General features: G+C 38.6%; 1 protein-coding gene across 10 annotated transcripts in view; it reads right to left on the minus strand.

Annotated features, from left to right (window-relative positions):
- The window catches only part of CEP170 (centrosomal protein 170), a 76608-nt gene that overhangs the window by 10181 nt on the left and 39896 nt on the right, over window positions 1-26531 (minus strand). For 3 of the 10 annotated variants that reach the window (XM_033144367.1, XM_033144357.1, XM_033144358.1), the window contains 8 exons: window positions 24622-24771; window positions 18221-18347; window positions 15928-17757; window positions 11708-11758; window positions 9876-10110; window positions 8572-8749; window positions 5788-5955; window positions 3542-3630 (listed from right to left, as the gene is read on the minus strand). In XM_033144367.1, coding sequence (XP_033000258.1) covers window positions 3542-3630; window positions 5788-5955; window positions 8572-8749; window positions 9876-10110; window positions 11708-11758; window positions 15928-17757; window positions 18221-18347; window positions 24622-24771 — 2828 coding nt within the window. The remainder of the gene's footprint in view (window positions 1-3541; window positions 3631-5787; window positions 5956-8571; window positions 8750-9875; window positions 10111-11707; window positions 11759-15927; window positions 17758-18220; window positions 18348-24621; window positions 24772-26531) is intronic. The other 7 variants (XM_033144364.1, XM_033144363.1, XM_033144359.1 and 4 more) reach the window with 7 other exon arrangements.

Genomic DNA, 26531 nt, shown 5'->3' on the forward strand with positions numbered 1-26531 from the left:
AACTGAACAGTCCAATATCAGAGGAAGAACTTAAAGGTGCAATAAAAAAGCTGAAGGGAGGGAAGGCTCCGGGTCCCGACGGCTTATCAGCAAAATATTATAAGGAACTGGCACCGCAGCTGACACCAAAATTGCTGGAGGTGATGAATAGAATTTTAATTAATGGAAAGGTCCCGGACTCTTGGAAGGAGGCTTTCATCACCTTAATTCCAAAACAGGGCACAGATTTGTTAAATGAAAAAAATTACCGACCGATTTCATTATTGAACCTAGATTACAAATTATTTACGGACATCTTAGCAGAGAGATTGAAAAAGGCCTTAAACAAAATAATTCACAGGGATCAGGCGGGGTTCCTTCCGGGCCGCCAGATGAAAAATAACATCAGAACAATTGTGGACTTAATTGAATATTTGGATCTGAAAATAGACAAGAAAGCGGCTTTAATTTTTATCGACGCCGAAAAAGCCTTCGATAATGTGTCGTGGCAATTTATGATGAAGATTTTAAAAAAGATGGAGGTGGGGGAACACTTTTTAAATGGAATCAAAGCCATCTATAAAGAACAGTCGGCAAAATTGGTGATTAACGGGGCTCTAACAGATAAATTTAACATTACAAAGGGCACAAGACAGGGCTGCCCGATATCACCATTGCTTTTTATTGTTGTATTGGAGGTTCTGGCAGATAAATTAAGAGCCACAAAAGATATTAAAGGAATTAAGATCGGCAAGAGGGAGCTCAAACTGAAGGCGTTTGCGGACGACATTGTAATGACTCTAGAAGATCCAATGCAAAGTGTGGGAGAGATGTTAACAACAATAGAAGAATTCGGAAAATTAGCAGGTTTCAAGCTAAATAAGGAAAAAACAAAAATGTTGGTTAAAAATCTAAGTGGGAAGGAAACGGAAGAATTACAAAATAAATATGGCATTATGGCGGTAAAAAAGGTTAAATATTTAGGAATTTGGTTGTCACCTAAAAATATAAATCTGTTTAGCGATAATTATGAGCCTATCTGGAAAGAAATCAAAAGAGATTTAGAAATCTGGAGTAAATTAAGTTTGTCACTGTGGGGAAGGATAGCAAGTGTAAAAATGAACGTCCTACCAAGGATCTTGTTTCTCTTCCAAATGTTACCGGTAATCAAGGGAATAAGCCAGTTAAAAGAGTGGCAGAAAAATTTGTCAAAATACATCTGGCAAGGCAAACGCCCGAGAATCAAACATAAATTATTAATAGATAAAAAAGAGAGAGGGGGCTTTGGATTGCCGGATTTAAAAATTTATTACGAGGCTTCGTGCATGATCTGGCTTAAAGAGTGGATGGTGCTGAAGGATAAGGAGCTGCTAGATTTGGAGGGTTTTAATAATAGGTACGGCTGGCACTCCTACCTTTGGCAAGGTAAAGTGAAAGTGCACAGGGAATTCCTGACACATGTATTTAGGAAACCTTTATATGAAGTGTGGGTAAGACACAAGGACCTGGTGGAGAGAAAAACACCCAGATGGCTTTCCCCCAAAGAGATATTAACAATAAAAAAAATAAATATGGAAGAAGAAGATTGGGTAACATATGAGGAATTGTTAATCGAATCAGATAAAGATTGGAAAATTAAGGCATATGACCAGATAGCAGAAAAATTGACAGGATGGATCCAATATCACCAGATATATAATCTATTTAATGAAGACAAAAGAAAGTGTAATTTCGACAGTAACAAATCAAAATTCCAAGTGGATATTTTAGAGGGTAACGAGAAATTATTATCTAAAATGTACGATTATCTATTAGATTGGCATACTAAGGACGAAGAAGTTAAAGAGGTAATGACAAAATGGGCGATAGATGTTGGTCACAATATACAATTAGAAATGTGGGAAAATTTATGGAAAAAACATATGAAATTTACGGCATGTATATTGTTAAAGGAAAACATCATGAAAATGATGTATCGATGGTATCTCACACCCGTAAGATTGGCAAAAATGTACAAAAAATATGATAAGAAATGTTGGAAATGTGAGAAGAAGGATGGTGAGTTTTACCATATGTGGTGGACATGTGAAAAAGTCAAACCTTTTTGGGAGGCTATTTATAATGAATTAAAGAAAATTTTTAAGTATACATTCCCAAAAAAACAAGAGGCTTTCCTGATTGGGTTAGTAGGGGAAGAGATTGAAAGAAAAGATCAAAATCTCTTCTTATATGCCACCACAGCCGCGAGAGTACTATTGGCGCAAAAGTGGAAATTAAAAGAGGTACCAACAATAAATGATTGGAGAAGGAAGGTATTGGAATACTCAGAGTTGGCAAAATTAACTGGGAAAATAAGAGAAAAAAAGGATCAAAGGTTTCAATTGGAATGGGGTAAATTTCTGGAATATATAGAGGACTATAAGGAGGTGTAAGCACTTACGGGGTATAATGGAATTCTTGTAACAGGACAAATGAGTAATGAAAATATGAAGATAACAAAACATGTGAAAGAAGAAAAGAGAAAAGAAGAGAAAGCGTAGGAAAGAGGAAAAATTAGAAAGCCAGAGAAGAGAGGGGAGGAAGTCAATAAAAACTCGGCGGAGTTTACTAATATTGTAAAACTTTATTTGACATGTATATCTGTATTTTGTAAGATGATGAAAATAAAAAAAAAATATTTGCAAAAAAAAAGGGAATAAGAAGGCCATATTTTCTTGCTGTATTATTATTTATTTATTTATTTTTGAAAATTTGAGGAAAATGTATTAAGATCTCACACATACAGTACCTGTATATGATGTATATTTCCATACATGTGTCCTTACTTGGTCCTGCATTTGGCTCACTACTTTCTTCATAATCTATCATTTACAACCTTTCTACACTTAGTGTAGAGATTTCTTTTTCTAGGTCTTACATACCCTGCAAAGCATTAGCTGAGAAAATCCTTTGGTTTTTGCAGCCTTCCCAGTAATCCCTATCTGAAAAATCCCATTTGGTTCTTCTCCTTACAATTATTTTGCACTTGGCATGGTCCTCTTAGATGTTCTCAATGTGACTTGATTAATAGATTGAATTTTGAGGACAATTGGGGGGGACATCCCACTTTTCCCACTGCAAAGTTGAGTGAAGCCAGCATATGAAGGCAGCCCTGTTCAGGGAAGTTTTTGGTGTGTGGTGTGGTTGTGCTTTTATTGTTTTTTGTTGGGAGCCGCAGAGGCAACCCAGTCAGATGGGTGTTGTATAAATATTTAATAATAAATTTACTACTATTATTATTATTATTAGCCGGTCACTGTACATTACAAGAATATTGTTTTAACACTATATGCCCTCTCCACCTGTGTAAAGGAGTTCATTGTTAATAGCTCAATTTTTAAAATACTAATACTACTGCTAACAATAATATTTTAAGAAGACATGAAGGGCCAGTTTCTTCCTATTAAAATAAACCAAATGATTTTACATGGATTTTAATGGAATATGATCTGCAGTCAAAAGGACATAAACATTTTAATAATATTTTTTGCAAGAGAATTTTACTGATGAGGGCACAGATTACCTTATTTTACCAGCTGTTTTATCTATAGACTGTCTAATCTTCCGGGAAAACTGGAAAACTGAGGACAACAGCAAGGTATCTCCCATAACCTGAAAGAGTTTCAATAGACAATTGTTCATTTAAATACAGTTTCTAGATCACCTTCTAAAAATGTAAGTGACAATATCATGGCTTTTTCTTCCTAAACTATTATTCTCATGTCATGTACTTCCAATTTACTTTAGTAGGAGCACAGAACAATATTAAACTTTTTAAATTCATGCAACTTGTGGAAATTTATGGAAATTATCTTTAGCCATAAACACAGCTTTCATTGCAATATAAAAGCACATTCATGAATGGAAAAATAACACTGACTTCAGCTGGCTATAGTCAAGTCCCTGGTTAGGATTAGTAAATGTTTGTAAAATAAGACAACTTCCAATAAACAAAACAATGTACGGAAAAAGTTGAAATGTGAATTAAAAAGTATTGCAATTGAACAAGTGAAGAATCTGCTCTGTGAGCTACATAATGAAACGTATTCAATCCAACTGTGAACTATCCAATTGCCAGCAGAAAACAAACACATACAAAACTCAATGGCATGCCTGCTGAATCATGCTCTGGACCCCACTTACCAGGGGATCTTCTTTGTACCCTTCATGTAGAGATGTGTAGGGAGCAAGATAATATTCTGGGCCCACTTACGTAGCCAGTGTACAGTACTGCTAAACCCTCTGGGATTTGTACCTAGGACATCATTAGGAGGCCTGGCAAGACACTTTGGCATTGGCACTGTGATTTGTTACATCTCTATTTGGTAGTGAGCGCAGGTGCCTGGCTCTTGTGGTGTTCCCCACTGTGGGGTCCCCTTTAAAGGATCTTGTGGTGTCCTAGGCCAGGTGTCAGCAAACTTTTTCAGCAGGGGGCCGGTCCACTGTCCCTCAGACCTGGGGGGGCTGGACTATCTTTTGAAGGGAAAAAAGTGAACGAATTCCTATGCCCCACAAATAACCCAGAGATGCATTTTAAATAAAAGGACACATTCTACTCATGTAAAAACACGCTAAGGAGGCAATTGGGCCGGATCCAGCCCCCGGGCCTTAGTTTGCCTACCCATGTCCTAGGCTGTTGTAGGGGCTGGCATGCTGGTCACACATCAATGTCACAGAATGGACGACACTACTGGTTCATGTCATTATGTACCTAAGCTGGGTGGTGGTACTGGTTAGCATTACGGCTGTCTGATGACTGGAACTTTGCCCTATGCCTAAGCAAGCATGGTTGGCTATAATCGATAAAAGTTGTGGCCTTTCTGTTGCTGTCCCACACACATTGACTTGGATTCAGCAGGATCTCAGACTTTGCCAATTTTGACACTGCTGCCACAGCTCCCCACACGAGACCCCTAATCCTCAAGTATAGCTTTTTAGGGACATAGTGGGCAGCGGTAGGAAAGCTTCATTCTGTGAGAAGAATTCTATCCACAAGTCCTAGAATCCAAGCAATTAGCTTTGTACGCTCATCAATTGTTGCCATTGGTCTCATGATATTATGATTTGATGCTAGCACACAGTTATTTCCCATTTCATGACATTTTGGTTCACTGTCTGGTCTATTCCACTGTTTCTAAAGTATGTTTCCTGTTTTCACTGATGCCTACATCAGGCCACACTGAGTTTTTTCTTTGTGAGAATAGGGATAATCTTCCCAGTCTGTACTTTTGTAATAAAACACAAACATCAAGAGCAGCAAAAAATAATACGCAAGCCAGTACTAGGCACTTCTACACTTGAACCAAAGCAAGATGACAAATAAGAATAGCCAAATTTAGGCTCATGGGGGTTCAAATTTTCACTCTGCTGTGAAGCTCAAAATGTAGCTTGGGTCAGTCACTATCTCTTAGCTTACCCATTCACATAATTGTTCCAGGGATAATATGGAATAATCCCACCTAAACTACTTTGAGCTCCTTGGAAGAACAATGGTATATAAAATGATAAAATGAACAAAGTAAACCCAACACCTGACCCCAAATTTGTCTTCCTCCTCAGCCTTCTGCCTCACTAACTCCAAATCCCTGCCTCTGTCTCGCTAGAAACTGCCTAAGGGGTAGGGGGATGAGCAATGTCTCTTCCTTATAGAGGTAGTTCATGGGGTAGTTTATCATGTAGTGCTTTGGTATTTAATGTTCAAACAGGAAAGTTATTGGCTCCCTGGGCCTTTCACTCAGCTCTTTATGTAAAGGCATGGACAATACTTACTTCATCCCTACTCCAGGTTCGACGACGTGTAATTGTGGGGGGCTCAGGTAGGTCTGTTGTCTGTGCTTTGGAATCATTAGGTCGAGTGTTGCCATCTGGTGTTTTTGCATTTACTACTGGAGGAATCTTCCTGAAGTTCAGACTTTCATCAAATACACGGTCTACTAGCTGAAAAAAAATTAAATACATATACTTAGTGAGAAAGCTTCACTTTAAAACTAACCAGAGAGGTGCATTATGAGGCTCGTCAGTTTAGATGGGTTTGCCACTAAAGAACAGAAGAAATCAAAATAATAACTAGAGTATTCGATTTACTTGTATATTAGAAAACAAAAACAAAAAAATCATTTAATTTTGCCAAAACATCAGCAATTATTTTAGTTATGAATGCACAGAAATAGATATTAGGTTACAAATGCAATAGTGGTGTATAACTACAGAACAAAAGAGAAAGGGGACTCATATTTATATAGTAAAGATGTAAGTTCATATTACCTAACTCAGAGAAAATGCATATTTACATTAGCAGAAGCTTAGTAGTATGGTTAGGAAACAATAAAAAGAAACCAATATGAACATAATAAAAAATACACCACTTACACACAAAACATATCCTGCTACTCACAAAAATGTACATAGAACATAATGTTGTTAACCAAGACTTATGTACAAGAAGTTGAAATAATTTAAGAGGAACAACACAACAGGTGAACAGAAAACATTCAGGGTTGGCACTGAATTTAGCATGAAAGGGTTGTTTTTACTAGATTAATTTTTGGGATTTAGTGCTTACCACCACCCATCCACTTCCTGAGAAAAATAAAATAAACTCTACACATAACCCCTACATGTTGTGTTCTAGAGGCCTTTTCAAATTCCAGCCAGCTGATTATTCACTAGAATTTTTCAATGCTCAGTAATGGAAAAAAACAAACCTTAATAATAACACAAAACCTTGTTTCTCATCTCTCTCTTTTATTCCACATATATGTGTCATACACAAATCTGGTTCCTCTCTCGTTGTCTCTGCAAATATGTTATCTTGTCAGAATTTGATCTTATAGCTGGTTCAGATAGTCAAATCACCAGCTCACATGATTGGTCTACTCCATGGGTAGGCAAACTAAGGCCCAGGGGCTGGATGTGGCCCAATCGCATTCTAAATCTGGCCCGTGGACAGTCCGGGAATCAGTGTGTTTTTACATGAGTAGAATGGGTACTTTTATTTAAAATGCATCTCTGGGTTATTTGTGCGACATAGGAATTCATTCATTTTTTCCCCAAAAATATAGTCCGGCCCCCCACAAGGTCTGAGGGGCAGTGGACCGGCTCCCTGCTGAAAAAGTTTGCTAACCCCTGATTGGGAACAGTGTTAACATTGGAAAAGGCTTTCTCAGCAGCAGCTTTTATGAGTTGAGACTTCTACATTCCCAGCACTTATTGCTGGTGAAAGCTGCCACAGGACTTCCCAGTCTCTTTAGTTAACTTTACATTGTTTACATTAGATCAGCCGTGTGAGTGATTCTGTGCCAATGACGAAGCTGTAGGAGTGCTTTGTAAATGGTTCAACATGTAATTTGACTACTCTGCGGTTCTACAACTGGTGAAGCCAAATGGTAACTCTATTCTGTTTTCCTTCATTGTTTTACCTATTGAAAATTGACATGGGTGTACTAAGGCAATCGTTCCATCAGGGCCAGCATATTAACCCTGACGGAACAATTTCCCTCTCCTTCCCCCTGTGCACTGTTCTGGGGGTTCTTGCAAAACCCCCTCAGCCAAGTTCAAGGGGGATGAGGAGGACAGGTGGCAAACCTCCATTGGGGAAATGGAAGTGCTTGCACAGGACTTCTGGTGACAGGACTAATTAGTTGAATCCCTCCTACATTTTCCGTATCTGAGAATTCCAAATTACTGTTGAAACAAACCCTCACACTTAGAAGTTAAATGGAGGCAACTCTAACAAATAACTTTTATCCAATTGCTAAATATATCTCAGTAGCTTTTTGTTACTATGGTGGTGTGTTACTGGCTTGCTCCTTAAAATACATCTTCCCAGGAAACTGCCAACCCTGAAATCAAACCAAATAGTTAAAAAAGGACAAACAGTAATATTGTTAAAAAGAGTTGACTTTATATTTTAAAATACTCTCACTGGTGGTCGCAATATTGACCTTAACATGCAAGTTTTGCATATAGAAACAGCATGTCAGAGAAATGTATGACTTGAACTGCAGCATGAAATCATGCTAATTTAAACGTTTATGACAATTGTTATAATTAGGAAGGATGGGTTATAAATTGAATTAATAATAATAATAATAATAATAATACAATAATATATTAGGGAAGGGAACTTCAACTCAGTAAGTAAATCATTTAAAAGATTCAGTCACTCATTCAGGGCCATCTAAGACCAATGAAAAAATGCAAATTATCTCACCTTACACAGAGTATTTTATAATACCTGTATATAAACAAATCTCTAATGCTTTCTCTTTACTAGGGAGCATTGAGATACTACTCACTTGCATCTGAGGCTATGACAAAGAAACAAGCAAAAGGTCTTATTTTCAAAGTAAACAGAAAAACCGACCTAGTATTCACAGTATGACTGGTTTTGCATTGGCCATTTTAATTTTTTTAGATTTTTTTTAAATAGGCAACAATCTTAAAATTAATGGAAGAGTATACTGAGAATATGGAGATTCACGCACACACAGGTGGAAATAATTAAACTTATGTCAGAAGGATAAAGCAAAAGAAATAAAGAAAAGAAAGAACCTTATGCATTTCTCCATGAAGATCTCCTACCTCTTCTCTAGTGTCTATGGCAGAGCCAGGGGTGGTGGCAGCAGTGCTTACTGTGGTACTAGGAGCAGTGCCTGATGAAGTCACTGAATCTATCTCTCCTGCTACATCATTGATTTCACGTGCGATGAGAGCCAGGTCCTGACTGATCCTGTTGATAGTTAACACAGCACAATTTATCCCAAATAAAAAACCTCAGAGTTCAAAGTTGGTGTTCCTTACAATATGAAACATGCTACTGTTTTCAGTATTTTCTTGTAATCATAACTATCATAGGTACGAGTGTTTAAAATAACTTCCAACTACCAGAGCAGCACCTAAAATAACTTCCAACTACCAGAGCAGCACCTAAGAAAATTTGCTGTGCAAGGACTCCATCATTCTTCTGCTACAATTGCACAAAATGCATCTCAACATTTTAAATACCTGAAATCCAGAGTTGTACATCTTACCATGTACAAATGGGTCATTATATAGTTTCAACTAGGCAGAATTGCAGTGGCTTCTAACCTAATAATTAACCCAAACCTATGGATTCAAGTTACAAGAAAGGAGATTTCCGACTAAACATCAGGAAGAACTTTCTGACAATAAGAGCTGTTCAATAATGGAATGGGCTACCTTGGAAGGTGGTGGACTTTAAGCATTTGTCATGTATGATTTAGTTGAGATTCCTGCATGGCTGGTGGTTGGACTAGATGACCCTTGGGGTCGCTTCCAGCTATACAGTTCCACGATTCTATCACTTAATTAACATTAATTAACAAAGTCCCAACATACTGGCACTAAGTAAATGTTAAATAGTAGCTACTTGTACACGTTTGTGAAACCCATTATTACAACAGGCGATTTATGGCTGTACAGTCATACCTCTAGATACGAACGCTGCGTGTTGCGTTCATCATGGGTTACAAACGCGCCGAACCCAGAAGTACTGGAATGGGTTACTTCCAGGTTCAGCGGTCTGTGCATGCGCAGTAGCACTGAATCACGTCACGCACATGTGCAGAAGTGGCGCTTCAGGTAGCACGCTGCTCATGTTTCGAACGGGGCTCCGGAACGGATCCCGTTAACAACCAGATGTACGACTGTATTTAGGAACACTATGATAGTATCTTTCACTAACAGTAAAGAAAGTTTATAGTGCTTCAGTGGTAGAGAAAATCAATTTTGTTTCAGTATAAACCCAATTACAAAACGAAACACATTTCATAATGGTCATTGATTTAACTGATAAAGCTGTTTTTAAACCAAGTAATCATCCCTTGCAAGCCAACCTTGCTATTTCTTCTCGATGGGCAGTCCAATCTCGAATGTAGTCTTCCTGTTCCTTTATCCTATGCTTGAAGATATTGCTACTTTGCGTTGGTGTCCCTGTGCTCTGCAATCGAGTAGTTTTCAGGGCTGGAGAAGTACGTAGACGGGCATGTTTAGGAGAGTTACGGTTTGATCCAAATTCATCTTCCGAGGTGGAAGCATAATCAGTAGGAAAGCGCCTCCATCTTGAATTTACTAAATTAGTTTAATTATTAAAAAAGAATTATTATTGTATCTACTGCAAGGAATAAAATTATGATTTTAGAAACATCATGACAACACAACAGCTGCTTAATTCCAAACCCAAAAATACCTTATACAAAAGTGTTTGCTGACTATAGCATAAAAAGAAAGCTACTAAAATTGTGTTAAATAATAAATGCTAATTTACAAAAATGTGAAAAAAGAAGCTCTTTGTACAATGGTGAGTTAATAAGTTAGGAACGCTACTAGTCTTCTATCTAAGAGCATGATATATATATATATCAGAACAAAGGCCCAATTCATTGTCACTTTCCAACACAGTGAGTCGTACTTTTTCTGCAAATTTTTCCCATTCTCAAAAAGCCTAACTTTCCATGAGATAATATAGGCATTGAGTATAAATAACTGAAGTAGTGTAGTTGCCAGAGGGGTGTGTGTGGAAATATCAAGTCTATTGAATTTGAAATTCAATTTTGAAACATTAGGTGACATCCACCAAACATTGTAAGAGCATAACAGACTTGAAATAATAATCTAATGTTACTTTCCTGAGGAAGAGGAGTAACAATAGCAAGCAAAACGCTCATTTTCATTCAGATGTTGAGGGCTACAGGAAGAAAACACTTTCCTTTGTCCACCCCTCCTCTTTCCCCCCGAAAGGGCTGTCCAGACTAATATAAATACAAGTCCTTGGAAATGTAACAGTACCCAAACAACCTAAGGGAACTAAAGATTCAAAACACTAGCTTTTTTTTTTTTTGTTTTGTTTAAACATGGCTTTGTAGGTCAGTTACCTTGAATTATGGATCAGCCAGACAGCAAGAAAGCATGTGGTGTCAAAAAGCTTGAAGTCATTTTTGCCAAGATTTGTTAAGTGCACAGATGACACTTTTAGACAGTACAAGTATTACTGTTCAGAAATAATTTAAATAAAAATAATTTACAATACAGTGCAATGTAAATTATTTGCATGTGTTGCAATGTAAAAATAATTGCAATGTTTTCAGATCAGATAATAATAATAGCTTGTAAAGATACATTGTGAATTTAGAATATGGCATTATTACAGTACAATTAATTGAAGAATGAAAATATTTCATTGCCAGATAATATGCAGACGCTAATGAATAAGTCAGGTTTACTTATTTTAAATTATCTAAAGTAGTTTTACTCTACCCTGCAGCTGAAAAAGGTTCCAATGTGGCTTTCACATATTAATAAGACACACTGGAATATATACACTTTTGCAGTTTCTCATCCTTTTTTTAATAAGCAGAAAAAGCACTTATTTCTAAAAGCATGCAAAACAATCACTGAGGATTAGAGAGTTGTCATGAGTTGGACCCAATTGTTGTTTTTGTTTTTTTGTAAAACATTTCAAATTGATTTGAATTTCCCTTTATTTCCCAGTTACTTCAGTAGTCAGAATGTGTGTTTTTTTATTAAAAAAAGTTATAGTTTTATGAATTTGGAGCTAGTCCTGCAACCCAGCATTGTACAACATGAGAATTTAAAGTAATTGTTTTCCAAAAAACCAAATATTTAGGAGTGAAATTTTAGAAGCAAAATATGATTTCTAGTACTCTACCACTGTAAGTTTCAACAGCAGGATCTGGGTCTGGGAGAAGACGGTATGCCTCTGTGTACAAAATATTTGTTTATCATATTAATGAAGACATACAGATTTAAGGCTTGTATTAAGTAATTCCACTATTTTAAAAACACAGACGTGAAAAAAATTGAACTGATTTTTGAGCATTCTGTTAAATACAAACTTAGACATCCAAATAACAGGCAATAACATAGCCCGGAAGAGATACAAACAGCAGTAACTTTCTTCATGCTCATTTTAGTTCCATCAGTACCAAGAAGGCTAAAAAGCCTGCAAAAGAGTTGCTGCTCTGCTTTTTCTAACAGGAAACGTGAGCTTGCTGTTTCGCAGAGATCAATGAAGCAAGCTCCCATTTCTCCTTGGCAGAAATCTTTGTAGGCGGCAGAGAAGTGACTCTTGGGCTTCTTGGAACTTAAGAGATCACTTTTCCACTCTTTCCAAATGTCTCTTAAACAAGGAAGAACATAATAATCCAGGAGGCTGCAATGATATCAGAGGAGCTTCTGGGCAATTCCCTGTTGAACAGCATTTCCCAGTAGAACAGCAACTCTCTTGTGCTGAGCTGTCAACCTTCATTTTATTTTTTGCATTGGGAAATGGCCATAGCTGTCAACTTTCCCTTTTTTTTGCAATGGGAAACGGCACTGGAATAAGGGAATTTCCCGCAAAAAAGGGAAAGTTGACAGCTATGCTCTTGTGTCCCAAGAAGCTCTCTGGGCTAACAGACTGGAGCTACACGGTTCCACAGGTAGGGCCCATTCTGCATGTAATGAGCTCATGGAAAGGATGCATGAGGACTATATTGTCTCTGAATTTAGATGCAAACTGACCACATCCACATCTTCAAGACTAATGTGCAAATCAGATGAGAATTATTTTGTACCTCAGTGAATTTGGCAATGCAATACTCAACTCAAAAAATATATTCATATACATTAAAATGGGTAATTTAATTTTTACAAGATTGAGAAATGCATATACTGAAATAGAATACCTATTTCAATATGTATTTTGTGGTACGTATGTACAGGTGGCAACCATTTTGAGTGAGGGTTCCATTCCTGGCCCCCTCGTGCATCGGCCAAGTGTGCATAAGCCCGCCCCATTTTCAGGCCACTTCTGGGATTGGCAGTGACCAGCATGTGCATGACTGCACATTAATTGGACACATGTAAAACGGTCACTGCCTATAATTGAATGGCTTGCGACCCAAAAACCTGAAGGATCGATTCTTCCCATTCCAGCCTGCCCATGCCTTAAGATCTTCTGTTGACACGCTACTCCAAGTCTTCTTTACTGGAAGATCATTATATAATTAAAATGGAGAGGGCTTTGTCAGTGGTGGAACCCTAGGTTTGGAATGTACTCTCAAAACAAGGGTACCTGGCATCTACTTTACAATCTTTTTGGCAACAGGTTAAGCCTTTAAAAAATATCAAAAAAAAATCTAGGCATTTTAATTTGAATAATACCGGTAGCTTACTTAGTTTTCCTTGTATCTGAAGAAGTGTGCATGCACATGAAAGCTCATACCAAGAACAAACTTAGTTGGTCTCTAAGGTGCTACTGGAAGGATTTTATTTTTTACAGTGGTACCTCAGGTTACATAAACTTCAGGTTACATACGCTTCAGGTTACATACTCCGCTAACCCAGAAATAATGCTTCAGGTTAAGAACTTTGCTTCAGGATAAGAACAGAAATCGTGCTCTGGCGGCGGCACAGCGGCAGCGGGAGGCCCCATTAGCTAAAGTGGTGCTTCAGGTTAAGAACAGTTTCAGGTTAAGAACGGACCTCCGAAACGAATTAAGTACTTAACCAGAGGTACCACTGTATTTTGTTTTAGTTTTCCTTGTCATTTTTATCTGCTGTCTTTTATCAAGATTGTTAATGTCTTTATCTTATTGTACCAGGAATTTACTAATTTATTATTTATATCTGCTGTATACTGCTCTGTAATTGAACTTGGTGAAGGGATGATTATAAAAGACAACAACTTCTAATCTGCTCTTGATATGATGCAGAATTAAGGAGATACAGTGGTACCTTGGGTTACAAACACTTCGGGTTACAGACTTCACAGTGGTACCTCTGGTTGAGAATGGGATGTGTTCCAGAGGCCCGTTTGCAACATGAAAAGCCCGCAACCTGAAGCGTCGTATCTGTGCATGTGCGCGGCGCGATTCGGCACTTCTGTGCATGTTCAAAGCACGATTTAGTGCTTCTGCGCATGTGTGCGCGCCGAAACCTGAAAGTAACCTGTTCCGGTACTTCTGGGTCTGGCACATTCGTATCCCGTAGTGAACGCAACCCAAGGTATGACTGTATTCAGTCTCCAACAGAAATTAAATTTCTCTTTGTAGTGGGGAGGGGGAGAGTGAGAATTCAACTCTTTTTTACTTTCTTCTCAATAAGTAATGTCTGAACAAATGCAGTTACTCATCCTGTATAAGAAGCATCCTGTATCAGAGCTGTTTTACAGCATCTAACATTGTGACATTTACTTTATTACTGTTTTTATTACCGTATTATTAGTATTGCCTATTTCTATATTCCTTCTTTTTTCATTTTGTAACTTGGGTGTACTCTTTGATTCTGAGCCATCACACTCTGCGTACAGCTTTAAAGTTTTTCAATGAGTTTTTTGGAATTGTAAAACTTATTTTATTCCTTTAAAATATCTCTAATCTAGTGAGGCAGGAGAGAAAAAACTGAGGGGACTGCGCCTGCCTCCCAGAATTCTTTGCTCTCCTGCCTCCGTCACGTGAAGAGGGCCATAACTCAACCCATTCAGGTCATCAGCAACCGCCTCAAATTATCTCTAGCCTAGCCTTTACTGGAAGTGACTCCATGATAAATTATATTATGTTAGTTCATCAATTAAGAATGGAATTTCAATTGTTGGGATACAATGATGGCAGGAAAAGGATCATGCTTATTTTGTGCACCCAAAGATCTAGACAGAGTGAGTAAAAATGGGTGCCACCCAACATGGTGTAAGCAGGCACCTGTGGCTCTTCCTTTCTCTCTCTTGCAAAATCTGAACTGGAATGTTTGGGGGGGGGCAGAGGTCCCAAAGTGAACATTTTCTGATGCTCGCACCAAAAGTTTGCTGCAGTCAAAAAACTCAAACCCTGATTTACAAATAGTTTAAAATGACAGCTGCAGAAGCCCTAATGTCTCCAACAGAATGAAATAGTATCTACAAATGCTTTTTACCTAGTTGTGTATATTCTCAAAGATAGTCAATAGGCTTTCTATCCTGTAACCATGATTCATATAGCCTTGTGTACACACAATATTTTTTTCTATTTGGCTGCAGCTGCTCATACTATGCCAGATGCTACTCTGGAGGTTTTTCCAAACCCTTGGGCATGGCTTTTAGGTATAGCTGAATGACTATGATGAAAGAAACACCCTGGGGACTCCTAGTGCATGCATGGCTGTTAAGATCTTGGCCTGAATGTTTCACAAGGTGATGGATATGCAAATAATATAACCCCCAGATGGAGGCAGACAAAAACTAGTTATGTAGACTGCTGCATTTCAGTTCGTTCCACATGCACTATACCAGCCATGGCCAAACTTGGCCCTGTTTTGGGACTACAACTCCCATCATCCCTAGCTAACAGGACCAGTGGTCGGGGATGATGGGAATTGTAGTCCCAAAACAGCTGGAGGGCCAGGTTTGGCCATGCCTGCACTATACCAAACTAGTGACTAGGTTAACATGCCTTTACAGAGGCCTGTTATGAAATTAGGTAGTAATTCTCAGTCAACTGGATAACCAAAGCCAAGTGTGACTTCTTTTCTTTTCTTGGTGTATCTTAGCTACTGTAGAAGCAATAAATAATAATCACTGGCCTCACATAATCCAAATCCAAGTTCAAAATGCTACGTCTGAACAAGCACTAGATCTGAAAAAGAATTCTGACATCCCAAACATTATTAGTCTTCACATGTTCCAGTTTTATAGCAAAAAAGCATTAATTTGGTTAAAAAGCTGAATGACTTATGAATAAATCAGCCATTTAGTGGTGAAGGAGATTCTGCCAATCCCTTACCATTTTTCATTAGATTCAGCAACTTTAAACCTACATTTTATTATTAATAATGCTCCATGTATGTCCCTATCAACTGAAAAGTGAAAGTGCTGACAGGTCAAATTATTGAATTAAGGATGAAAAGCTCTCGTACCTGCTGGAGAATTATGAGCTGATGACAGAGATTTGGATTTGGAGTCCGAAAGGCGTGAAATGCTGTTCGCTCTCATTCTAGGAGAAACTTTAGTGCTGTCTGCTGGCGGTGTTATCCTAATGCCACTTCTAATTATGGCTTCTGGAGTACGAGATGATGTCGTGCTTCTAGACATTGTTGCTTCAGAATCACTACGCGCTGATAAAGAACCAAGTCTATTTCTCCGTGGCTGAGCAAGCAGGTCAATTCTTGAGATATTTCTCCTTCCTGATGGGGGTTTGGAAGTAGAACTTGTAGTAGACACCTCAGAAGCAACGGATGCTTTATCCGCATCTGCCAGTTCGCTATCTGACACTTCACCAAGTCGCGCTCTACGTAAGAGAGAAGTCCTTGTGGGGCGAGGCCTTGGGAGAGTGATTGATTTACTGGACTGCCCAGCTGATGCTGGAGAGGTCCTCAACTTGGCAGACTTGATATTTTCTGTTTTGGAATGTAAATGTTCGTCTGCTGAGGTAAAAGATGTCCTTCCATGCGATTTGCCAGAGCATGTTTCCTGGTCAGAAGATAAGATATCAGAAATGGCAGAATGAGGTAAGCTAGAAGTTTGGTCGTCATCTGTCAAATCTACAGAAGGCTGCCTTATTCTTCCACTGCTCTGCACAACCTTGCGTGCATCACCTCTTGAGCCAGCATCTGAAGAGCGGCTTTTTGTTTTCTTCTCAATTTTTTCTCTAGCACTTGTAGAAGATGACTTTAAAGCATCCTTTGAAGGTGAACTAGTGGAACATCTATCTTTGTACAGGGTGCTAAAGCTTTTTCGTTTCTGAGATTGCTTTCTTTCACTGTCTCCAGTAACAAGGCTAATTGTACTAGCTGTATCCACATCTGATTCAGGCGAAATGGAATTATCTCTATTATAGCTGGGAGTTTCAGGTCCTTCATCGGTTTTGTTCTCTTCACGCAGCTTCGCTTCAAGAAAAGCCATTACAGCTTCAGTGTCCTTTAAGATAAGTGTTGTATCTAGGCTAGAATCTGTTTCCACTGAATCACTTTTCTCACTTATTCTACTAGTGGATGTAGTTCCTGTCTGTTTATTAATGTGAGGGATTAGTTCTATAGGTATATTTGTGCTTGGTTTATCTATGGTAAAGCTGCCTTGTCTCACCAATGGCTTTGATGATTCTTTTTTATCCCCACTAAACCCTTTTGGAGTGGGACATCTTGTTGCATCTTCCGCCTTCCTTCTTTTCCCGTCACTTTGCACCACTTTACTTTCTGCTTTGCCAGAACCACGCCCTGATGCTTTTTCTTTATTGTCTGCTTTATGAGAAACAGGCGGCTCGTCTCTACTTCTTTCAGCTTGGTTTGGTGTTTTTGAAGAAGATAATTTAGTGGGGGTCCAATGTGTTACCTCCTTTTGTTCCTGCTGCTTCATTTTAGCCAAAGCTTGTTTTACCACCGATGTTTCTCTGCCATTTTCACTTTTCTCTTTGTCAGAAGAAAAGCAACTGTTGGAGTGAAGAAGCGTCTTGTCTGCTTTAGGAGACAGGCCATTCATTGCCCTGCTTGCTTTAGTCACGCTCCTGTCACTAACTTGCCCTATTTCTTTCTGTGTATGAGTTGGAGTTTCTTTCTCTTGAAGTTCAGTGTCTTGTTTTTCACCTATCTCCGATCGCTGGTGGGTTGTAACCTTTGTTCTTTGTCCTTCTGTGGCATTTTCCTCCTTCGGCAACTGTGGAAGTGTTCGCCTCTTTCTATCTCCTTGGCTGGTCAAAGAGGCAGCAGAGGCAGCACTTCTAGCTGACAGGCCAGATTCACTGATGTCTGTATCTAAAACCAAATAAAATGTAGGAAAATGTGGAGAGGGAAAACATGTTAAGTAAAAGGACTTGTGTGGGATTCACCTGACAAGTCATGTCAGCGGAAGCCCTGGGCAAGGACTTCCACTTCTGTAACAAGGTATACCCTTACAACAGCACACAGGGGGAGACAGAGGGGGATCGTTCCATCTGGCAAGCTGCAATGCTTGTACAGCTGCAACACTCACCACAGCACAACACTGAATGCCACCCCGAAATTCTACAAATATTACAGATGATTTCAATTAAAATTTAGATGGAGCCTCATTTATTCTTTTTTTCTTTTGCATCACAAGGCTTTTAGCATCAAAATTCTTTACAAAGCACATGCTTTTAACAAACACTATTGCTTAAGTGGTTATGAGAAGATGAACAATTAAGCACGATAAAACGTGCTGCTAGTAGTTGCTATAAAAGAGAAATATGTATAGTACCATTTTCTAGAGGAGCAGGAGCAAATGATTCCATCTGTACTTCACTTTCTTCATGTTTTGTGTGATTAGCAGCCAGACTAGCCCACTGTGACACCCAGCGCTTGCTTCCAGATACGCCAGTGCTTTCCTAATAACAGATTTCAACACAAATCATGCTTACATTGATTTAGTCATTTTAAAGGGAAAAATGGGGGGGGGGGAATCCACCTATACATGAAGCTGCTTTGATCCTCCCTACATGAATGGGGAAAACAAACCAGGAAGCTGCAATTTACCATAGCTGTCCATTACAAGTGAACTGCAGAACTATGGTTGACTGCTTCTGAAACAAGCCAATTGCCAGAGCTTCATATTCTGGCTTGCTTAGAAGACATCAACCACATTTTCCTAGTTTGAACTTAATAGTTAATGGCAGCTTTCTGGCTTGTCACCTTGCTTGCATGAAGGAAGTAGCAAACTGGCTGCACGATGTGTATCCACCTCTCAGCTTCGGCCTATTTGATAATCCAAACATAGCCAGTACACAGGGGCATCTATCCATCAATGTTGCTATATTAGCCCTCTTTTATGCAAGTTTAGCATGTACTTCTGACTTTGCTGTTGATTAAGGCTATATTACACAGCCATTAGCTCTGGAACACCATTATCCAGAAGCTACGAGTATAACACGTGGAACATATATAACCACCCAACATATTACCCTACAGGTTGGGATTTGATAATAGTGGGGTAGGAAAGCATAAAAGAATGCCAATGCACTTCACAGTTGGCAACCAATGTGTCCCTTTGGTTTCAGATAGTACAGGGGTAGACGAGTCTAAAAAGCCCGGGACACAAATTTCCACGGTCCTCTAGTGCTATGGTGGCTCATTTATAAGAAATAATGTATTTAGCGCTAACTCTGGAACTGTATACTCGATTTTGACCAAACCAAGCCGCCTAGAGCACCACATGGGAAAATCTGGCCAAGCTTTGCAGTGTTGGCCCTGCAGTCAAAATCACAGATCATATACTATGAGACCATATTTAGCATAGCATGGAGAGGGAGATTATTTTTAATTCTTATAATAAAGCTCCATAAGATCAACATCAGTTTACTCCGTGAACGTTATTTCAAATGGTGGGGAGAAGTGGGTCAAGTTTAGGCTGGTCTTTGCAATTGCAAGTATTTTTTGAGGCTTCGAGACTGAGTGAAAATATAAAGGACTCTGAAGCTGCATTAAGTTCCTTGTCCAGTAGGTGGCTGTCAAAGAGCCTACTTAGGCTCTGCTGTGCTATTAAATTACAGCAGAAGCTGCTTTAGTTTTTTGAAGATTGTAAAACGTGTGTACAAAACGTTAATTCCTGTGAAAGGACTTTTGTTTTTCCTGCTCTTGCGTGCGTTACATTTTCTCCCTAAAGAATGCAGAACCCCGTCTCTTCAGTGATGCATCTGCACAGGACTCACTATAAATCCCTTTAAAACATTATTCACATGTAAGATATAGACTGAAGCAAAATCAGTAATTAGAGGAACGGGTTGGCTTCAAAGTGCTGAGCAACTGTGTGGGAAATGACTATACCACAACCCTCTGTGGTAGGCTGATGTGTGGAGATAAAGGCCCAAACTAAACATCAGACACAAACAGCAGCTGCTGGTGGGTGGTTGATATTTATCAGGATTCTTAACCCTTTCCTTCCCTGTAGTCCCAATCTGAATCTGCTATTTGCACTGGAAGAAAATTACTCCATTAGCTGCTGGGAGTGCCAAGTTTGGCCTAAGGATAATGAATACGTGGCTCTTCTACAACAATATTCATGGTTCAGGTGAAAGAGTTTAAAAGAAATTTCTCAAACTTTATGAATATGTACCATCCTATGGATTAAATTTAGTCTGTGGATGGTCTGAAATTCATCTTTGTCACTGCAGGCCCAGGCAGCCTCTTTAGCAGTTTAGACCCTGCATGACAGAAAAAATGTTATTCTGCCCTGGTAATGTCTAGAAATGATATTGGTAACGTTTTGTAAATAGTCTGCCTTTGAAAACTATTTGGAAAATTCCCCTGGTGCAGAATACAGCTTCCAGGTTACTGACTGCAACTGGTTGTTTTTAACATTATCACACCAATACTTAAAGAACTTCACTGGCTGCCAGTTCACTACTTCTTCTTCTTTTTAAATAGGTTTTTGTTAAAGGTTTTTTTGTGTGTTTCTGAACCCAATTCAAAGATCTGGTCTTTGCTTTTAAAGTTCTATGTGACTTGAGATCCAGCTACCTGAACAAACTCTTATTCCTCAAACAATCTGTGAACTGAGGAAACCTTCAGCGGCTCTCCTAGCAGAATCCCCAACATGAAAGGCAACTAAAGAGAGGTCCTTCAGGATTGTGATGCTTGGTTCCTGGAATTCCCTCCCCAGAGACAAATACCATCATAATTTTGGTGCCAGGCAAATATGTCGTTATTTATTCAGTCCTTTGCTTACACTGTTGCCTTAATATACTGTTATCTGAACCTTGCATTTTATTCAACTTCAGTAAACCACCCTGGAAACAACACTTAAGGATAGTATGCAAATCTTTCACAAGTAAACAAACATAGCAGGTTGATTGTAGGTGATATTCTCATGGCCAGCTAACAGATACATTAATTGTCATAAAATTGACTTGTGTGCATTCATATGGGAAGAAAATATGGATGAATTCAAAGCCCCTGCATTTCTGGTAACTAAAAAAAAAGAAGGTCAAAGGGGCTGTCTCAACCGTGACTGTGTTTAACCAGGTAACTACCAATTCACAGACTAGTTCCTTCATGTGATCATAGCCAGCACAACAATTTGTATTGTTAAATTCTGTGGCGCTGCTGTTATGTATAAGCAGCCTCCAATATATTGTTAATTTCTAAATAAAACTGCTCCAAATTTCAGTGCACTTATTTCCTATACCAAAGTAACTACTGTACATCACCATAAAATGAGTATTGTCACAGACACTGAGATGTGAGATTCTGTAACATCTCCTTATTCTATATTATAGGAATACTTTCCAATATGGTCTCCTTTGGAAAAATCTGAATTACTCATCAAATAGTCCCACCAGCCTCAATGGGACTACTCCAAGATAAGCAGTTTAAGAATGATAAATTACTGGTTTTTGGATTCTATCCTTGCATGACAGAAATAAATGATCAAACAATAAGACAGATGTTTGTAGAATATAAAATAATTCCTTGAAAGGATAATCCTGCAAAATATTTTTGCATCTTTGAAATTTTAAAAGGGGGGGGGGGAGAGAAAGAATACTGAAACTTGAAAAGTCTGGGATTTCTCAGTATCTTAATGCAAAAGAAGCTTAATTAAAAAAACCCACCAATAAAGGATTAACCGTTACAACATGCCGTTACACAATGTCAGCAATAAAATAAAATATTTTAACTTCTCAGAAGTTTAATTCCACACATGATTTCCCTTATTCACCTTCTGAAGTTCTTCCAGGAGCCTAACCTAAAGCTCTCTCAATTGTTGGTAGTATTCAAATTATAGGACATATGGAATATGTATGCATTGGTTGCTATGGGTATGTTATGGCGTCACTTGCTACAGATTCTACAAGACAGGAACATTCTTTCAAATCCCTACTGAGAAAACCTCAAGACATGATTTTATTTGGTATTCAAAACCATGGTACTTTTAAGTAATACCTCAAGTGGAATAGCTTGTCTCTGGAGGCAAAATTGAGGAATGGTAAAATATTCAGGTAATTTTATTTGCTGGGGCAAAATGGTGAAAGTTTCAGGAGTGATCAATATATTGCCCATGAGATGCACATAGCTCTTAAACCACCTTTAGAGCATTCCCAGTAACTCCAGCTTTCATTTCAACACAAAAAGCTTGTAGGTGTTCCTTGTTGCACTGATAAAATAAGGAATGTTGAAAATAGGATGTCTAAATATTAAGGGTTCAGAAACAATGAAACAAGCCCAAATAATTATAGAAAGTCTCTTTCAAGGCTTGACTCAGAGGAAACAGTTCCTGAATAGTAATACTTGTCATGTGCAAATGCATACTGGCATCTGCTATGTTCTTGACAATGCTGCATAAATTTTACTGTTCATAATCAAAATATGAATTTTTCTTAGCCTCCTCTTGTGACATATTTGTGAGAAAGTTGCCTGCCTTAGAGTCAATATAATATAGATAGTATAACAATTTCTCGGGCCAACACCTCCATCACAGTTCCTTTAGTTTTCTCTAAAACCCACATTCCAACTAAAACTCACAGACTACGGGTTTTTCTGTATAAAAAGGCTACTTACCCAGCTCCGGGATGGGCAGCAGTTGTGGCCCATCATGGCTTCCCCTATCCCCCCGGGGAGTGAAAAGCCTCTTGGTATTGGCTAGCCATTGGGTCCTGCCCTGGCAGGGCCCTATGAATGGCGGGACAGCCCACCCATGCCAAATTTGAACTGCCCAATGAGGGGCAGACACAGGGGCAGAGCCTGGGTGCAGAAATCTTCACTCCAGTCCACCCGCCGGGAATAAAAGCCTTGTGAGCCCAAGTCTTGCAGCTCAGTCAGCAAAAGAGCATAAACTCTGCTTCAGAGTGCAGAGTTAGGTGTTTAGAGACTCGCAGTATAACATTTGCTTCTTTTCAATTTTTCCATTCTATAACAATTAGATAACTTTATAAAATGGTGTTCACAGTGTTCTTGAAAATGGATTTTAGTAAAACACCATGCGGGTCAAAATGTGATTTGGAAACAGTGGCATGATCAGACTTCTTCTACTTGGTATTGAGATTGCCCACTTAACAGTATAGTACCATATTATAGTGTAATAATAAAAGTTTTGAATAGTGATGAATGGCATGGCTGAAAATTCCTTTCTGTGGTTCTTCCCTCTCAGCCCCCACCCATAAACCCCATACTTCAGATTAATAGTGCCACTTCAAGATACACTGCAAATCCCTCATTTTAATTCTTTGCTATCTGTCAACGAACTTGACTCACTTAATAACTATGATTTTTTTTAAAGAAAAAAACACCAAAATATTAAGATACTGCTTGGAGTTTTCAATATAAATCTTATACAATATATCATCTTATATAAATCATATAACATTGAATATGGATATTAAGGTTGCATATTCACATTTAAAGCACCCCCCCTCAAGAATCATTGGATCTGTCATTTAACCCTTACAGCACTACAGTTCCTAGGATTCTCTTTTTTGGGGAGGTGGGGATGTACTTTAAATGCATAATGCATAAACAGCCAAAGAAACAGAACAGATGCTGCTTTACAGCATTTCTGGAAAATAAAGTATTAGAATGAAATTCAGCTTCATGTGACAAAAATAACTGTACAGTGGTGCCCCGCTAGACGAATGCCTCGCTAGACGAAAAACTCACTAGACGAAGGCATTCGTCTAGCAGAAGGCTGCCCCGCTAGACGAAAAAGTCTATGGGGCTGCCTCGCAAGACAAAAAAAATTCGTCTTTTTTTTCTTCGTTTTGCGGAGCGCGGCTGTCATTGCCGCTCCGCAAGATGAAAAACCCGCTAGACGAAAATTTTCGCAGAACGAATTATTTCCGTCTAGCGGGGCACCACTGTATATAAGGTATAAAAAAGGATTAGTAGAATAGTATAATTTCTTCCCATATTTAAGCTTATGGAACGATGTCATTATGCATAGCTAACTCTGGTTAACACACATTTTATCTTAGATGCTTTTATCACCCCTTTCCCTTCATCTTCAGTTGAAACATACAGATGCTTATTGCATTTGCTGCTGTCTGTAGTTCAATCTATGGTTGCAGGAGTCTTTTTGGTGTAAGAAAGTTTGGCTTTACTATCATTCCTTAGACCTCCTTCGTGAACCTCTAAAATATTACTAGAAACTATCAAAAGTTGACACAGAGGTTTATTATAGACTTAAATACTATGCTAATTCCTGGGCACAGTGGCAATGCCTTTGCAAAAGCAGTGATCCATGAACTTTCCATCTGGAAAGATCAACGTCTTTCCATCTGCACTCACAGTCTACATGTCCTTCTCCTTGCATAATTGCAAATTTCAGATCTTTTCTTGACCAACACCCTAATACTGTATACTATAGCTAACAATGCAGCAACTCTAGTATTTATCTTTTCTTTAGTTGCTTGTGCCACATCTGCACAGTGGCATACATAAATGAAATGCTGCACAGAAGAGCATGCTATGTAGTATGCGCAAAGGTCGCAAGTGGCCATGGTTTTGCAGAGAAGAGATATAAGCTCTAATAAAGAAATCAGAGATACAATAATTTAAAAATTATTTCATATTCTAAGGAAGCTTTGCTTGCTAGCTACTTAATACTGACTATATTAAGGTCCTCTCCTTTGTAGGTAGAAAAAAGAAGATGACCCATCAAAAATTGAATTCTACCTCTGTGTCAAGAAATCCAGTTGTACTCAGTGGTCTTTTTTCTTCCAGCACTACTGTAGCAGAATTTATAGCCCAATCTTTTACTAAATCTTTCTGGCTCTCGTTGATAATAGGCCTATTATAATCTTGGCTGTCATCCACTCCAAAAACCTGAAAATAAAACAAATAATCACACACATGAACTGAAAGCCTTCCCAATTAAATTAAATTTGAATGTATGGGTGGTCCTCTAACAAATCAGTTAGCCAGTTAAAAAAAGAACAGAAACTTGAATAGCTTGTTGTGAAGTGTAAATCTTGCCAACAATTTGCTATTAAAAATAGTGTTTTGTAAGCAGAACTGATATGTTCCAGTTCTAGGGAAGGTTCAAGTAAGTTAACTATTCTTATTTTTCTAATGTTAGACTAATATGAAAAGAAGAGGGATGACCTAACTGTAAAAATAAAATAACTTCAAAATACTCTTTGAGGATTTTTCAAGCTTTTAAATTGTATATAAAGCTATGTTTATGCATTCTTTGCTAGCATCATGTGGATTATAAATATCTCATTGGGTTTAATAAAAATGTAGTCATTCTTGAGATATCTCCTCAATGTACAGTTACATATCAATTTACTTGTGTTCCCTTAAAACGTGGTTAAGTGCGTGCATGCCTGCCTGAATGCAGCAGGCAAAAACAGCCCACAGCAAGGAAACTACCATCAAGAGAAAACAATTATGCAAAAATCAATAGTAATTGGCAAGAAGGGGACATCAGTCTTACTGGTAAAGCATGTATGAGGTGATGCTGAAGACAGCTGCAGATTCCTTCTGCACTATGAGGAAAGATGTTAAAATACTTAAATTCTTTAATTCTATTGCAGAAACCAAAATGTGCCATCAGTACCCACAGTAGGCAAACATTACTCCTTAACACAGCCTCCAACTAATACCACATATTATTATATTAACTCTACTTTGTACTTATTAATAAAGTTCACATCCTCTTCTCTTCCTTTTCTGCTGACTGATCTACAAAGGAGTTTACAACATCAGCTGAGTATACCATTTACCTACTGTATTTCTGTGTTTCTGTCATAGGACCAGCTTCCTTGTACCAACTTCCTCTACTGCACTGCATTCATTTCCAGATTCTACTTACCTTTAAAGCTCTATTCATATGCTATCCATTCATAGAAGATACATGTACATAACAAACTAGGGCCATGCTTCCTGCCCCTGAGGTGTGGGTGTCTGAGTAAGGCTCAATTGTCTCCATTACTTATTCCTTCATGTTCATATTCTTTCAGTTAAGCAGACTCTCTGCTTATTTACCACCAGATAGGAGAATGCCCCTTCTACATTTTATTTCCCCCCTCAAGATATTTCCAGAGCCACCACAGACAGTTTTTCCGGGTCATGTGGCCAGCATGACTAAACTGCTACTGGCGCACGGAGGAAATGCTGGTACCTACCGGTATTTATCTACTTGCACTGGCATGCTTTCGAACTGCTAGTTGGCAGGAGCTGGGACAGAGCAATGGGAGCTCACCCCATCGCAGCAATTCGAACCCCCATCCTTCCAATCAGCAAGCCCAAGAGGCTAGAGCCACCACCCCAATCTTAGATAATACTTTCTACAGAATGAAGTACAAATAACAAAATAACCTTTGTTATAAGGGATTCAATGATTTCTTAGATAAAGATTTCAGGCTGTATCCACTGCTGTCCATGCACGAGCAGAAGAGATTTCCACTCATGCAGTGGGACTTCACAGTCGTCTCTCTCCCCCCTCCTTACACAATCTCAAAATGTGCTCTGCAGGGCTGAGGGGTTATCCAGAGGAGATTAGGGTAGTGCAGACACCCCCAAACTTCGGCCCTCCAGATGTTTTGGACTACAATTCCCATCATCCCTGACCACTGGTCCTG

This window comes from Lacerta agilis, chromosome 3 (assembly GCF_009819535.1).
Source record: "Lacerta agilis isolate rLacAgi1 chromosome 3, rLacAgi1.pri, whole genome shotgun sequence".
NCBI classification, from domain to species: Eukaryota; Metazoa; Chordata; class Lepidosauria; order Squamata; family Lacertidae; genus Lacerta; species Lacerta agilis.